Below are 15,652 nucleotides of genomic sequence, written 5' to 3'. Positions count from 1 at the left end.
AGCAACAGCTAGTGGGAGTCTGATCTCGTCGCATCGTTATTGGACTCATTTTTGGCTCTATGGACCTGTCGGCTCACCAGCTCAACAAAAGTAGTATATTCTAAGGCTTGAAAGGAATAGAATCGGGGTTTAAATTGCCGTGCATGCCATGTGAGAGTGTTATTAAATGATGTACTATTTGAAATTTACTAGCATGGACAGGTAAGAATCGATTCGAAGCTTGCAATCGATAATACTTACTCCGTACGCTTTGCACAACATTGGGTGGTTCAGGAACACAGAGCCGGCACGGCGCAGTCACGTGATTCCAAACTTCCGTCTTGCTCAATTTCAATGCGCACCTGAGAACTAACGGAAGGTGAACTTGATCTCGCCATTTCACACAAATCGGTCCAAATCCTGCCTCGAGGTACACCACGATACAGTATACTTCATCATGGCGGACTTTGACGAGTATCCCCCCAACATGGCGCCGCAGGATGCGCTCCTAGTTCGGCAACGATCGGAGCCGGATCACGAAGTCGTGATCTATTCGGCCCAGGATCTATCTAGACCCAATCAAGGTCCTGCAAACCCCTTCAAAGACGAATCCAGAGGGTCTAAGCGCAAAAACATACTCACGGGACACGCCGAGGAGACCTTTCTGAGCGAACATTCCTTTCGGACCAAGCATCGCGCCATCGAGAGAAAAGGCGGGCCCGGGCGAGGATATCAGAGCAGCGCTGAGCGAAAGGCAGAGGCGCTGCGGATACGATCGAATAGAGAAAGCAAGGGCGACTCCTCAATCGCCGAGGGACCTGGAGCGTACATGGGTCCCTGGGCGAGATACTCAAAAGACGAGTTCGAGGTCCTCGGAGAGGACGAGGAACTGGCAAGTGATGAAGAATACGAAGTCGTCGAGGAGCGAGATGACATCGTGGAGAGTGGAACGGTGCTGAAAGCACCAGTCGCAGCGATTGCGCGGCGGAAGGAGATTGAGGAACTTGGCGAAGAGACATCGACATTTCACGGGACTGAGGAACACGACTACCAGGGCAGGACCTACATGCACGTTCCGCAAGATCTCGACGTTGACCTGCGCAAGGAGGCCGGAACTTTCACCAACTTTATCCCAAAGAAGCATATACATACCTGGAATGATCACTCTAAGGCCGTCACCGCTCTGCGGTTCTTTCCCGGTTCGGGCCATCTGCTCCTCTCCGCAAGTGCCGACACGACAGTCAAAATTTGGGATGTGTACCATGGGAAAGATCTGTTGCGAACATATTCAGGTCATGCCAAGGCGGTTTCGGATATTTGCTTCAATGCCAACGGCAATCAGTTCCTTACTGCTTCGTACGATAGGATGATGAAGCTATGGGATACGGAGACGGGCAAATGCATCAGCAGATTCACCACTGGCAAAACGCCCCACGTCATCAAGTTCAACCCAGACCCAGAGCACGCTAATGAGTTCTTGGCCGGCATGTCCGACAAGAAGATTGTGCAGTTTGACACTCGAACACCTGGCGAGATTGTGCAGGAGTATGACCATCATCTGGCAGCAGTCAACACAATCACGTTCGTGGACCAGAACCGCCGTTTCATGACGACGTCGGATGACAAGTCGCTGCGCGCATGGGACTACAACATCCCGGTCCCCATCAAGTACATCGCCGAGCCCGACATGTATCCCATGACCAACGCGGCAGCTCATCCGAGTGGCAAGTACGTTGCATACCAGAGCTCAGACAACCAGATTCTAGTCTATGGTGCGAGCGACAAGTTTCGGCAGAACCGAAAGAAGTGCTACCGCGGACACAACAACGCAGGGTTGGGCATCGAACTTGACTGCAGCCCAGATGGCCAATTCCTAGCCTCGGGCGATTCTGCCGGATATGTGTGCTTCTGGGACTGGAAGACATGCAAGATGTATCACAAAATAAAGGCGGGAAAGCAAGCGGTGACGTGTGTCAAATGGCATCCGCAGGAGACCAGCAAGGTTGCCACGGCAGGGCTCGAGGGAGAAATTCGGTACTGGGACTAGGCATCGGCACGAAAATTCATGGATGCATAGTTTGACGTTGCCAGCATGGGTATGGGGATACAAAACCAAGGACCCTGATGATATGATGCGATACACGACCCAGAGCAATTACACTCGTCTTACTTGCTGTATTCGCCCAGGCACTTCTGGATCAGCACAAACAAACAGATGAAGGCTACCGACCAATATTCATGCGAGGACACGGACCGCCGCGGTCATCGCAGCCCGCCGGCGCGAGTTTGAGTTTCTCTCAGCACATGACTGCGATCATAACGAGGGGGCGCCGCAGGTGACCCGATGTTGTCGTCTGCATTGGGTGTCAGTCATGGATTTTGTGCTCAGCATTGAGGAGTGAACGACAGGCCACATTCCCTTGCACCGCTGATCTTGTCCGCATTAACAGGGAAGCTTCCCCGTCTACAATGAAACGGAGATGCCAGATTGCCAGGCTGACAGCGTATGCGGGTCAATCTCGCCCGTGGCCTTGAGCCTGACCTCTGTTCGTGACTGCAAATCCACTCTCCCGGCAATGCTCTACATCGAGGAACCAATGGCCTGCTATATGAGAATATGATGTTCAAATGAAGATTATATTCGAATCGATAGCTCAGCCCATCTTCTTCAGTGACGGACCAGGAGTGGTGCCGATTTGTTGCTGGTCGCCAGTCGCCCACTCTACTATGTCGGCCGCAAACGAACATCACAGTCCCCATGGTATTGGAGGGGCTACAAACCGCCGGATTTACAGTCGCAGTATTAGTGAATGGGCTTTGTCTCAATTGGATGCACGTTCCAAAATGGCCGTTGATGAAGCCTGGAGCGTCTGGCACTCGAAACTGGGAACGGAGGAAGGAAGTGTTTCAAAGTGGCGAAGAGGGCGTGCACGGTGTTACAACGCTGAGGTTTTTGTTTGCTATCGAGTCAACGGCACAGTATTTGGCCGCCCTCCGTGTCTTCTGTCCCGCCAGCGATGGACACGATATTACTTCCCCCCTCCCTTAACACACTCGATGCGGCACTCGGGTAAGCTTCCAAGGGACTGACACTGCTAGGTCATATACCATACCGAGAGTGGCTGGAAATGACAGGGACGAAGTAGAAATTGAGGCTAGATGCAATTCACATTTGGCTGTGCCTTTGCCGTGGCGAAAGGGGTTGGTAGACTTGCCCTTCTACCTTGGGGTCCACAAGCATAATCCCTACCTTTGATTGACGCCGGCGTCAACTGCCCACCTTGACCAATGCCTGATGTTGTTGGACGTGAGCCGTCCTGCTTGGATAACTCAAGTTCCGCAACCTCTCATGTCACCAGATGGTTGTCAATCTTGACATGTCCCTCTCGTCAAAACCCGGACAGCTACCACATTGGCAGCGGAAGCCGTAGGTGATGTACAGCTCCCTGGGCGTACGATCCTTTCCGTAATTAATTCGAAGCTCCTGGCCAGCCTCAATCTCCGGCACGCAGACGGTAAGGACGAGGCATCGCAGCATTGGATCGAATTGAAAGTCGACGTTCTGAGCTGGGAAGCAAGCATGGTTGAACCGGGCAGCGATGGGGAATAAGCCTGCCTGTCGTCCGCCTACGGTGAAACTGCACAAGACGGGTCAATCAAGATGCAAACTCACGGGGGAGAAAGCATCTTCACTACCAGTTTGTTGCCCACACGGCCTGAATCTTGGGCGTGCCCGGCTTGACGAGCTCGTTCGCATAGAGGCTTAAAGCAACCTTCCTGGCCTGCGGGTCCAATTTGCCAAAATTCTGGAACAAGCAAGACTCGTCGGCTTCGAAAAGGGGCCTTTCCCTCAGGATTGACTGTCCGTACTTCAACGTCTTGGCAGCAAAGACGCCCAATCCTGCAATGTTGGAACGGGCAACCTTAATGAAGTCGTTCTCAAACAGCGGAGTGGCCGAGTTTTTGAGGACAACAGGGGGCAGCTGCGGTTCCGTCGCCTGGAGCGAGCCATAAACGTAATCGAGTCCCGACAGATCGGCGCCGACCTTGGACGATCTCACGAGCTCGTTCTCGCTACGAGTGCATTCCCATGTCTTGCGTAAGGAACTTGACAACGGAACCCCTCCATTCTGGAATTGGAGGGAGAGCTGGCAGTTCCTGTCACAGGGGGGTAATTGCAGTTCAGGACCGTCGCTGGGTTTGTCCGAAAGGTTGGTTGAACTGAGGCTTGTATCGCTGCAGACAGACGTGGGATTTCTATAGGGATAGTGCTGAGATGTGACTACTCGAGTGCCTTCTTCAATGCGGTTAGAACCAAAGTCATTATCATGGAGCTCCGAATCGTTCGCCGGGCCACCGTGCTGGTTTGACAGTGATGACGACCCCACGTCGTTGATAACAAGGACAGACAACTAGTGATGGGCCGTACGTCAGTGGCGGGGACGCGCAACCGTGAGCCGCGAAGCTTTACCCACCTTGTGGTCTCCCGGCTGAGGAGGATGGGTCACCCAGGAGCGTCCGAAACAGAGTCGTCGGAAGACTGCTTGGTGATAGGAAGTGGGAGAATCGCAATCATTCATGCTGCAGTTGTTGAAACATGAGGGTGATGAACTTTGTATTTTGACGGGCCGTTGAAATGGGCAAGTGAAGAAGGACTGTATATGTCGATGAGACGATGAGACGAGGGCCAGTAGGGTAAGAGCAGAAGCGAGGTGTTTCTGGCACATATGTAGGGAGCCGAGTTGGTGCAAATACAACACGGCGAATACCAGCACCTGTTGCAAGGGTCGTGCCATCGGTCAGTTGATGAGAAGATGCAACAGGTGAGATGAAATGTTCGGAGAACAAGAAGCCACGAGCTTTCAAGACCACAGCCCTAGCAGAGAGCAGAGGGCATGCGGCGCAGGAGGAGGACCTGGCTCACAGTTGCATGGCACACAAGGAAGAAGCCGCGGCATAGGAACCGAGGAGTTATGTGATATAGTTGTGGAAAAGAGATAGAAACAGACGTGGGAGATTATTGGCTGTTGCGTTGCCCATTGATGTGGTGAACCGTGACACTCCAAAGCTGGCTGGAGCATCACAAGACAACGGTCGGAGGTCGGTGGCGTTGAAGGAATAAAGCAGCATTAAGCGCTAGGTCGGCGGCGGCGTGATGCTTGGTGTGTTTCGCCTCAAAGATGGCATTGCATACAGAGACAGCCCGGCTTCGACAGCGATATATTTTAGTATTCTTCAGTGCCATAGGCCCCTGATGTGAACGCGGTACATCTGAAGACTCAGGAACAGGGCACAGGGAAAGGGCTGAACAATAGCATACATCAAGCAAATGGCGCCGAGCCATTCTCATGATGGCGACGTATCGGCAGGGAAACCAAGGCTTCAACATAGCAGGCCAACGAAGCCTATGTAGCGACGACGATCGATAGATATACGAGTTGAGGCTGAGAAAAGGTAGTCAGTAGCCTGAATTATCTAGCATCTGCTTCGTCTCCTGCAGCATTTTGAGTATTCAGAGAAGGAAAATCCAGAAAGGAATGGCGCAAGTAGACGACAGGGGGGTGGCACAGACATGTCCGTCCTGCTTCGCCGATGCCGCTAATGGAAAGAAGGTTTCCGTCGTGGTCGGAGCGGGCAATCCCCGCGGCAATCGGGACAGCGGAGACAAGCTGGCTTGGAACGGACTTGGCGGCAGTTGCAAACCCACAGATCCTTTCCTGTTCTTGTCGTTAGGCAGTCGAAGGGCGTGTGCAAGCCCTCGCTCACTCCACAGTCGATGCAGAAACGTCGCAGCGTGACTTGGAAGTCGATTCGTGCATCGGGCTCCCGGCCTTGGACGATGCGTCCGTGGAGGTCGACAAAGGCGGCCTGGGGTTGAAGCATGTCAAAATGGTCGGCGGATCGTACCCGAAAGCAAATGTAGCATTCGAAGTTGCCTGGTCGGTAGTCCTGACCCTTCTCGCTCGGCCGGTGCTGGGGAAAGTCCCTCGCCGCCCGCATGATGAACTGAGCTTTGTCCCAAGGATTGGCCATCTGCTTGGGGTCTACCGTACGGTGCAGGTATCGGTTCAGCGTCGAGAGGTGGATGAGGGACTGGTAATCCAGGTACGAAAGGACCATCCGTTGAAGCTCCGACGGCAGCCGTTCGATGAGGGACTCGGACATGGCCGTCTGACGCCACTGCGAATTCGAGAGTGGCTGCGATTGACGGTATCGTTTGCTCATAGATGAACCCGTTTCGAAACGACGGGCCATTTTGTCTTTTGCACTGCCATGCATCGACATGGAGTGCATCGACATGGAGTGCATCGGTCAAGCCAACAGTGCTGCGGCAGAGCGGCGCGTGGCACGAAAGACGGCAATACCGTGAGAGAGGTGACAGGCAATGCCAAGATCGAGCGCTACGTCCGATGATGGTGGTGGTGGTGATGGTGATGGTGATGGTGAAGATGGCGGTGGTGGTGGTTGCGGTGGTGGTGACACACCAGCCGACCGACACAGCCGCCGATGCAGAGGCAGCACGCTGCACCAAGCAACGCCACTTCGATGCGGCGCGGCGCGGCGCGGTGCATTTGAATAAAACGGACGGGCACGAGCAGCTGTCGACCTGACCGTGTTTCAATGAAAGTTGAGACAGGCTCGCCTCGGTACCTGGAACCCGCTCCTGGAATCCTCCTCCCGGGGTATGGATAAGCGGCGGCTGTTGCTGAGCATCTCCCGCGTCTTGCGAATCACCTGCTGGCGCCAGGGGGCCGACGACGATAGGTTTGCGGAATTCATTGCCGGTGACCAGGCCCCATCGGCCGCGGTCGAGGGACGAGGAGAGATGTGAGGAGGGAGCTGGTGATGGCTGGCAGGTTGGTGGTGACTGAGGATGACAGGTCAGGTTGCCAGCAGTCGGCACTGATGGCACAAGAGGGATCGATTATTGAAGGAGCGCCTGATCTCAACGTAGGAGTATTATACGTGCATGCCAACGCCAGCACGCAGGTACTTGTATGCAATATACAAGCCGGGGCAGAGTACTCCGTATGAGTGCAGAGTACGGACGAGTACATGGGCGGTTGTAACGGCTATGCCAGGCGCCGCGTCGTTGGTTGAAACTAAGCTTGACAGTGACATGCTCCCGTCATTAGTGAAAGTCAAGCACGGTACAGCCCAAATACAGGCATGTACATTGCATGTACCTCGGTACCACCACGGAGTACCGCGTGCCTGTGCAAAGTACATGTATGTACTCGGTAGTTGTAAGTACATGTACATGCATGTCAGTTGGCAGGTAAGAACTTGTACTCCGTAAGTACTGTACTTAACATTACTGGACTCCGTACTCCGTACGGATACTGCCGGCCCTGATGTCCTGCTCCATGTACTTGTACATGCAGGTACTGTACACGCATGAACAAGTATTATCGCCTGCCTGACCTTGACCTGCCTCGCTCCAACGACGAGGAGAATCGGGTTGTTCGAGATCCAATCCGGCAGAGTTCGCTTGGTACGGCGGAATAGAGCTGGAGTCAATTGGGACGAGCGACCCGTCATCCCTCCGAGCACACCCTCCCCTCCCGACTCGGCCCGGTCCCAATACGGTGGCTGGAGAATGCCGCGCCTCTACAGCACATGGACGGATGCGGACAGTTACAGTGGGGGTAGTTACCACTGGCGCGGATCCCGTGAAAATAGCTGGCTCGCGCAACAGCTCGTATTATGTAATCATGCCACCTCGGCTATCCAGTCGACGCAAACGGTATATTACAAGTACTCGTCCCTCTCCAGAAGAACAGCTCAGCGGTTTATCCTGCACATCTTGAGCACAGTGCATCACATCAATCAACAGCCGAATATCACCGCCTTTCGCCACAATGAAGTTCTCCCTGCTCCTCTCGATCCTTGCCTCCGTCTCCGTCGGCCAAGCGGCGTCGGACAAGCTCAAGATCGACGTCACGTCGGCTGTCGAGTGCACCCGGAAGACGAAGAACGGCGACCGCATTTCCATGCACTATAGAGGGACTCTAGGGGGCTCGGGGAAGAAGTTTGATTCCAGTACGTTGCCCTCTTGCTCCGCTCCCCCCCCTCCGTCATGATGGTCTTCCGCGTCGCTTACTTACACGCTCCCTCCTGCATCAGGCTATGACAGACATCAGCCGTTGGTCTTCAACCTCGGCGCCGGCCATGTTATCAAGGGGTCCGCACTCAATAACTCTTGACTTTCGCCGCTCGTATCCCGTATGCTGACAAGCGAATCCAGGTGGGACGAGGGACTCTTGGATATGTGCATCGGCGAGAAGCGGTAGGTCGTTCGTCCGATCATGGCATCCAATGCATTCCTTGCTAACGCCAGCGCAAGGACCTTGACCATCCCACCCGAGCTTGCCTACGGCGAACGCGAAATGGGCTCGATCCCCGCCGGGTCTACTCTCGGTTCGACAACCCCCACCGACCTTGTCCGATGGAGACGGCTGGCTAACGAATGGTGCAGTTTTTGAGACGGAGCTGATGGCCATCGAAGGCGTCGAAGGGCCCAAGGTGAACAATGAAGGCCCGGCCGTGACCAGAATACCCAACATGGCTAACTTTGATGGCGTAAAGCACGAGGAGCTGTAATGGTATGATGCTGTATCCGCACGGACACGTGAGGATGGCCGGCTCGCCGTGTCACCCCCGCAAAGCATGGCAGCTCTTGGCTTGTACGGCTCGCGACAGAAATGGGCGGCCGGTGGCGAAGAATGCAGTGGCAGAATGCAGCTGAATATTCCGTTGGCCTCACGACGAAAGACCGAGCTTGATTGTGATTGCCTGCTATTCTTGCCCATGTACACAGGACAGCGTACCGACTGTGACTGGTACGACAAACCGTGCGTGACCCTGTAACACGGAGACACCAGCCCAAGAAAGGATTGGTTGATAGCTAGACGACGGCGACGACGATGACGATGACGTGCCCTCCCTCGCCTCTCCGGCTCCTCCCCGTGGTATGCCGCACTCCAGCTGTCCATGCCGGCTGCGTCCTGCGGCGTGTCATGTCGATCCACCTGACACGTCATCAACCAAAAGCCTTCGAAACGGTCTTGTAAAACTCTTCGCCCTGGATGGTGGCAATCTCGAGCTCAAGTTTGGTGGGTTGGCGGGAGCCATCGGCGGCGGCAAAGGTACCGGCACCCCAAGGGCTTCCGCCATGAACCTCATCGAGCTTGGACAGTTGGGGGAAACTTTTGGCGTAACCAAGCGGGACGTAGATGACGCCGTGGTGGGCGAGGGTGGACATGGCAGCGATGCAAGTCGACTCCTGGCCGCCGCCAAGGGTGCCGGTGGAGACGAAGAGGCCGGCATATTTGCCGAAATAGCCGCCGCTGGCCCAGATGCCGCCCGTCTTGTCCCAAAAGGCCTGGGAGGAAGAGTTTGTCAGTGCATCGTAGCGCGGCGGGGGTGGCTGTCGGCGTCGGTGGCAGCCACCTAGCTGAGCGAACAGCTGGTATCAAACTCACCTTCCACTGAGCGGGGAAGTTGCCGTATCGGGTAGGAATTCCCAGCAAAAAGGCATCGTAGCCAGTGAGGTCTTTGGGATCTTTCAAGACGGGAATATCCTGCGATTTGGGAGGAGCGTGCATCTTGGCGAGAACCTCGTCGGGTAGCGTCTCGGCGATCTGGTAGAGGTCGACCTTGCCGCCAGCCTTCTCGATACCCTTCTTCTCGGCCTCGGCCAACTGCCGAATGTGGCCGTACATGGAGTACTGCGCAGCGAGTTAACGAGCGAGGTCGACAAGGGGGCACGATAACGGAGGGAGAGGGAGCCCGGGGAAGGTATTTGGGGGGGGCTCACAAAGACGATGGCGATCTTGGGAGCCATGTTGAGCTGCTTCAACGTTCAGGCAACAGGAGATGGCTTGTTAAAAAATGAGTTCTTTCGAGTGACGGCGTTCAATTGTTCCAATTCCAATAATGTCGGGAATTGACCTCGAATCGGTCGGGCAAGCACTGCTCTATATATGCCTCACCGGCAAAGCAGAGCACGGCTGCGGGGTGAGGGGAAGCTCGAAGCCAAACCGAAACCGAACAGGGTCTGCCACCCACCTGTCCACCTGCCCCAAGCCAGCCGTGATGCTGGCGGTCAAGCATGGTGGCATTACGTCACACCAGCCGCTGTATCCGTACGGAAAGGACGGATGGACGAGGACGTGCTCACTGGGAAGGACAGATGGGAAGGACGGATGGCAGGGACGGATAGAGCGGAGGCAAACCGATAGGGCGCCACTGTAGCTATCTGGGTGCAGATAACCTTCCACGCGCTCGTACCTTGCCAATCGTGTACTTACTGTGGACGTGGACGTCTTCGCATCGATGCCCTGATCGCGCATCTCGTTCGATGCAATGATGGCAAGACGTGCGGAATACAACACGCACCTACCCACACGTGCAAGCGTGGACTATGACACCACCACGCGTAGGTACGGTACGATATTCGCCGACTGTGCTGCGGCAGGATCCGGTCGCTGGGCGAATCTGGGTGTGGCTGATGTCACCGACACCTAGGCCCAAGCGCCGCGGATGTTGCCATCAAGGCTGCGGATGAATGTCAATTAGAAATCAATTGTCATCCATTCCAAGAAACGCCAAGGCGCGACTTGGGCAGCGATTTTTCTGTGCCATTCCCACACCTGGCACTTTCCAGGTTTCGTGTTCCTGGCACAGGCTGTCGTATTCAGCCGAGAAGTGGGCGGGCAGCCGGGGAGGCGACGATTGATGTGTTCGGTCAGGACGTCATCCATCCGTCGGCCTTGTACGGGGCTGGGTCACGTCACCAGAATTGGCCGTTGCACGACACGTGTGGCCGACGCCTTTCTGCCCCGAGATGGCACAGCGTCAGGCTCGACTGACGAGTTGGTGAGCAGGTCAAGTTGCCTTGGCTGTGCAGGCTGGCCCCCAAGGGTGACGGCGTGTGGTGCGGTGCTATGCGGTGCGATGCGGATGGCAGCTGCCAAGGGCGCGTCCCACCTTGGCCATCGTGACACTTTGTCCAAATTAAGGCTGGCACTGGAGCACCCACGTCGGACGACAGGCGGGAAATAGGCGGGAAATAGGCCGCGAGCTGGCCAGCCGAACGTGCATGACGGATGTATTAGCTTCTCGGCCATCGACGAGGCAGGGCAAGCCGTAGCGGCGACTTTCCCTCCTCCGTCGGCCGCGGTTCCAGCTCTGAGTCCCACCGAATGCCATCTGGGTCCTCTTGGAAGCTCCGTCTATTTTCTCGGTTGCATCAGCATCTTTGGGAGGACAAAGGTGGGAGAATGGAGAATGACGTGGCCAGGGTTGCGTGAGGCGTCCAGCTTCAGCTCGGGGCACCTGTGCTATTCGCCGGAGCAGGACAGGAACGCTCAGGCATCTGCGTGAAGGCTCGCGAGCACGATGACTCGTGTACACATTCTGTACCGTACAGGGTGAAACAGGCTGGTCGGCTGTCGGCGGGTGGTTGTCGATTGGCACGGAGGATGAGTCACGGATGGAGGGAAAGCTGCCGACGGCACGAGACGACGAGACAGTACGAGACAGTGGCAGTGGGAATAACGGCCGATGTAAGGAGTTCTCCCCACGTCCGTACCCTGCTCCGGGGAGGGTAGGTATCGTTATGGGTACTGGATATTATTACTGCGAAGCAAGCATTTGGCTAGCTGCAAGCAACAGCAGGTAGGCACAAGCAAGTAATACTGCCTACTAGGTACGGGAAAAAAGTACGGACGACCAACAGCTACAACAGAGTGGATCGGTGTCGCTGCCACTGTTGGTGCCAATGGCAGAGAAGCACCTGCGAGAGCAAGGCAGTCGGTGAATGGGCGGCATGGATAAACGTCACGCATGTTCAAGGTGGCACGGACAAGGCAGCACGGTCGAATGGAACGGCATTTTCGCATCGACGTGGCTGGTGGATGAGGCTGCATCAGAACATCAAACATCGTGGTCGAAAATCGTGCTTGCTGCCTGCTCACGGTCCACCAGCTTCGTACTGGCAGCTGGCACTCCGGTTTCATTCAGCCCACGTGCAACTGGACACCGATGCTCAGCTTCCCTCCAGGGCCCCTCGCACCAATCGCCTGAGGCAGCCGGCAGCCTTGCGGCAGCTTGTAATGCTTGCCGTTGCGTGCGCACGTGCGAGTGCGATGCAAGCAAAGTACCTGTACACCTGCACCTGCAACCACGCCTAGACCCGGGGCGAATGCCGCTAGCCAGCGGGAATCGGATAGCGCTAGACGGCCATCATTTCGCCCTGTGCTGGCCGCCTTGGCCCCCCGTTGGGCCCGTATGCCCTGCCAAAGCAAGTGAAGTCGGCCTCGGTGGCTCTAGCGGCCCCAAGTACCGATACCAGGTGCCGTTCGTGCAGCGGCGCCAGCGGCAGTGGTCCTGAGCCTTTCGCCTCACGCCTCACGCCTCACGCCTCGCACCTCGCCCCCCTCGTGCCCCTACTCGCCCGTCTGGCCGTTGGCCTCCCGCTTCGTCGTCGTCCGATTTTTGTTTCGCACCGCTCCTCTGCCCACCTCGGTCTCCTTGAACGCCGTCGACTCATGCTCCGACACTGGATTCGCGCCCAACCAGAGTTGTTGCCCTGCGCCTTGCCCAGCCCTCAACCCCTGGCCGAGGCTGGAGCGCAACGACGTAGGCAGTCGCCTTGGTCCCATCCCATGCCGTCCCGTCCCATCCCATCCCATCCCATCCCATCCTCCTCACCCTCGTCGCTCGTCCTTTGGACGTTGAACGCTCGCCGCCGGACTCTTGACACTTGACACTTGGACGTCGGCAACATGTGCACACCCTTCATCCGCACACTCGGCCCGTTGCCCGTCTCAAACCGTCTCCCCTTGAGGCCCCCCCTCTCCGTACTCTCCTCCGAGCCTGGACAAGGGTGACTGCCTCGCCTCGGCTAGCCCCCAGCCTCGTAGGCATCCGAGTTACCTTCTGTCTTGCCGCCGTTGCTGCCTACCTTGATCTCTTCCATCGTCGGGTCGCTGTCGACGTCATGGATTCGTGCGACTTCGCTGCCGTCGAGGTATAAATAGTCCTCGGCCCGTCCGTCCCATCCTCCTCCCAACTCAAGTCCCTCCGCCATCCAGACGCAAGGAAAGCAAGACGAGACAAGCGTACGACCAACCCGGCTACTGCATACTGGTGCCCAGCACAGAACCAACGAGGCAGATCGCATTCATGGCCGGCTACAAGGTCCAGCTCCATCAGATCTCGAGCGAGCCCTCGGCTGGAAGCTCGTACAGCCCGTCCTTGGCCCTCTCCTCCCCTTCGCCTTCGACCCGTCCCTCCACATCCACCGGCACTCGCCGCGTCTACACAGCCTGTGAGCCCCCTCCTCTGGTCCCGGCCGATCAAGGCCGATCGCTGACGCCGGTCGTAGCAGGTCATGCGTCCGGCGTTGCGATATCGCCCAACAACGCAGCCGTCATCAATCACAATAGAACTGGCTATCAGTCAAACTCGCCTAGTCCGGGCTATGGGGGCGCCTACTACACACGATAGCTAGTCATGCCTGCCGCCACTCGAACGAGCACGTAACCGGTCGGAGATTCACCTGATTTTTCTTGGGCCCTTGCCTCGTTCACGCCGATTCAACTTGGTTGCTACGAAACCGCAACTACTTTTACGTCAAGGCCTCGCGGCGAGGAACGACTCCGTACAAATACGGGGAACATCAGTATGGGGTACTTGTGGTTCCTCTCGTACCCACCGACTAGAGATAGATCGAGATGATGGGTATTAATAGAGATGATGCAAAGGACGGAGTGGAGACTGGTGGGGGCTCTCTTTGTTGGACCCTTTCGTTGACCAACGTCGGTCCACAGTTATCTCCAGTTTGGAGCAGGAACAAGTGCAACCTGGTATTAGTAGAGGCTGGAGGAGTCAACGGTTAGACTACTTAGATCATGGATCTGCACCAATTTCACGAGTCTCGTTGATCTATTCCTGATTACCCTCCCCTCAGCTCCCGACGTGAAGAACCCTGCAGATCGGTTCTGACTGTAGGGTCGCCCCTCGTTTCTGCAGGAACCGAAGTTGCCAAAATCTTGATGCCTGACGGTGGGTTGATACCTGGCGATGCAGGGACTTGCAACCCGTTCTGGCTCCACATGCGACCTGGAATGCACATGCACTTGCACAATCATCCTTGCCACAGCCTTACTCCGTACACATACTTATACTCTTGCATATGCATCCCTTGTTGCGCTCCGCGATCACAGTCAACGACAAGGAGACAAAGGAGCAACAAGCGTAAATGCCGCCTGCCTACGACGAACCAGTGCCTTGATAACTGCCCCTGGGGACGAATTCTTGGATTGAGCACAGGCTACCAGGTCACAGGCCAGCAACCTCATGCCCGGAATGTATTGAACCCCGTAAAACAGCAGGCAACACGGAAATGAAGCATCATCATCATCAGGGCCAAAATATCCATGTTGAACAGCCTCAGCCACACCTTCAGGTCCATTACCTCCCCCCTTTTGCGCATTTGCCTACGCCTTCTCCGTGCCCTCGTGGCCTGCTTGGTCCTCCAAACGGGGATCCTCACGTAAGAGACCGCCCTTGACGAGTGTCGCAGGGTCTGGGCGATGCGAGATCTTGTCGTTGAGTTTGTTCTCGAGCATGTTCCTCTGGAGCTGTCGTCTGGTCAGCTTGCCGCCCTTGGCGCGCGTACCCTAGTTCACCGCCATACACCTCAACCATCTGCACGCGCTGCTGTGCAAAGGGAACCTTGGCGGCACGATTCGCTGCCAGAAACCGAAGGCTCTAGATCTGGACTCACCTCTTTCTGGTGCGCCAACAGGCCGGGTGCCGCAGAAGATTCGGGGAGAATGTTCTCTAGTGCAGGGAGGGCAAGGTCATCGGTTTGCCCGGCGAAAGTGAGGAGAGCGAACCTCGACACAGATTCTCTTGATGGACTCACTGTCAACGAGATCAGCACGATTGGGACGATGCTCCAAATGATTCTCTAGAGAGTTTGTCCTGCAACGGTCGAGCCGGATCGGTGAGATGGGCGACTCGTCGATGGTGGAAGGCCGCATTTGCGCCTGGTTCTTGAAATCGGTCATGGTGATGCGTCTTGGCTGGGAAATTTTAGCCTGCGTCCGGCTCTCCTGGCATGCGCGATTGATGACTTATTCAAGGCTCAAGAATGTCTGTTCACACCCAAACGGCGGCGGAAGTGTAGGTGGTAGGTGAGGGGCACAAGTAGGAGCAGCGGGCGATGACGTAATAGTAGGTGACACGAAACACTTGACAGCCTGTCATGTGAACATGAGTACTTCAACATGAGTAATCAGACGATGCAGAGGCGCAATGCAGCGAATCAGGTGATTTCCCTCAATATGAGGAACGGTAGTCAAAAAGCAATACAACTCGCAGCACTGACACGAATAAGAGATGAAGATTGATAGCGCACGTCTAATACTCCGTAGCCATTGATCGAGCAAGACAAGGATATCCTAGTAGCATGTTTGGTACGTACAGTACTCTAGGGTGATCCGAATCCTTTACGAATTCAACAATACTACTACACTATTAGTGAGTGGTAGGTCGTCCGGATTCAACGAGTAGTTGGCTCTTGGCAGCAAAGTGTCAAAATTTTGCATCGCTGTCACCACATTAAACTGACGTCTTCCGATTCAAGTGCCGATAATAT

General features: G+C 55.8%; 9 protein-coding genes across 9 annotated transcripts; 3 read left to right on the top strand and 6 right to left on the bottom strand.

The window, feature by feature from the left end:
• Positions 1–436: 436 nt before the first annotated feature.
• Positions 437–2,026, top strand: DCS_07349 (uncharacterized protein; the record flags this gene model as incomplete). Its single annotated transcript, XM_040804634.1, has 1 exon — positions 437–2,026. One exon carries the CDS (start codon positions 437–439, stop codon positions 2,024–2,026), a length of 1,590 nt encoding a protein of 529 aa, XP_040654738.1.
• A 1,305-nt stretch (positions 2,027–3,331) lies between these two features.
• Positions 3,332–4,559, bottom strand: DCS_07348 (SET domain protein; the record flags this gene model as incomplete). Its single annotated transcript, XM_040804633.1, has 3 exons — positions 3,332–3,617; positions 3,676–4,391; positions 4,455–4,559. 3 exons carry the CDS (start codon positions 4,557–4,559, stop codon positions 3,332–3,334), a joined length of 1,107 nt encoding a protein of 368 aa, XP_040654737.1.
• An 891-nt stretch (positions 4,560–5,450) lies between these two features.
• Positions 5,451–6,234, bottom strand: DCS_07347 (uncharacterized protein; the record flags this gene model as incomplete). Its single annotated transcript, XM_040804632.1, has 2 exons — positions 5,451–5,696; positions 5,746–6,234. 2 exons carry the CDS (start codon positions 6,232–6,234, stop codon positions 5,451–5,453), a joined length of 735 nt encoding a protein of 244 aa, XP_040654736.1.
• Positions 6,235–7,841: 1,607 nt separating this feature from the next.
• Positions 7,842–8,583, top strand: DCS_07346 (fkbp-type peptidyl-prolyl; the record flags this gene model as incomplete). Its single annotated transcript, XM_040804631.1, has 5 exons — positions 7,842–8,022; positions 8,107–8,164; positions 8,228–8,269; positions 8,327–8,400; positions 8,459–8,583. 5 exons carry the CDS (start codon positions 7,842–7,844, stop codon positions 8,581–8,583), a joined length of 480 nt encoding a protein of 159 aa, XP_040654735.1.
• A 439-nt stretch (positions 8,584–9,022) lies between these two features.
• Positions 9,023–9,826, bottom strand: DCS_07345 (minor allergen Alt a 7; the record flags this gene model as incomplete). Its single annotated transcript, XM_040804630.1, has 3 exons — positions 9,023–9,364; positions 9,465–9,710; positions 9,800–9,826. 3 exons carry the CDS (start codon positions 9,824–9,826, stop codon positions 9,023–9,025), a joined length of 615 nt encoding a protein of 204 aa, XP_040654734.1.
• A 2,605-nt stretch (positions 9,827–12,431) lies between these two features.
• Positions 12,432–12,677, bottom strand: DCS_07344 (uncharacterized protein; the record flags this gene model as incomplete). The annotated part of the gene is made up of 1 exon (XM_040804629.1): positions 12,432–12,677. The coding sequence occupies one exon, from the start codon at positions 12,675–12,677 to the stop codon at positions 12,432–12,434; it is 246 nt and encodes an 81-aa protein (XP_040654733.1).
• A 212-nt stretch (positions 12,678–12,889) lies between these two features.
• On the bottom strand, positions 12,890–13,075 carry DCS_07343 (uncharacterized protein; the record flags this gene model as incomplete). The annotated part of the gene is made up of 1 exon (XM_040804628.1): positions 12,890–13,075. One exon carries the CDS (start codon positions 13,073–13,075, stop codon positions 12,890–12,892), a length of 186 nt encoding a protein of 61 aa, XP_040654732.1.
• A 95-nt stretch (positions 13,076–13,170) lies between these two features.
• Positions 13,171–13,494, top strand: DCS_07342 (uncharacterized protein; the record flags this gene model as incomplete). Its single annotated transcript, XM_040804627.1, has 1 exon — positions 13,171–13,494. The coding sequence occupies one exon, from the start codon at positions 13,171–13,173 to the stop codon at positions 13,492–13,494; it is 324 nt and encodes a 107-aa protein (XP_040654731.1).
• Positions 13,495–14,486: 992 nt separating this feature from the next.
• DCS_07341 (RPEL repeat protein) lies at positions 14,487–15,062 on the bottom strand (the record flags this gene model as incomplete). Its single annotated transcript, XM_040804626.1, has 3 exons — positions 14,487–14,669; positions 14,777–14,832; positions 14,918–15,062. 3 exons carry the CDS (start codon positions 15,060–15,062, stop codon positions 14,487–14,489), a joined length of 384 nt encoding a protein of 127 aa, XP_040654730.1.
• Between the last annotated feature and the right edge of the window lie 590 nt (positions 15,063–15,652).

This window comes from Drechmeria coniospora, chromosome 03 (assembly GCF_001625195.1).
Source record: "Drechmeria coniospora strain ARSEF 6962 chromosome 03, whole genome shotgun sequence".
Taxonomy (NCBI): Eukaryota; Fungi; Ascomycota; class Sordariomycetes; order Hypocreales; family Ophiocordycipitaceae; genus Drechmeria; species Drechmeria coniospora.
The sequence above is the reverse complement of the archived record's forward strand: the minus strand, read 5'-3'. Positions and strand labels throughout refer to the sequence as shown.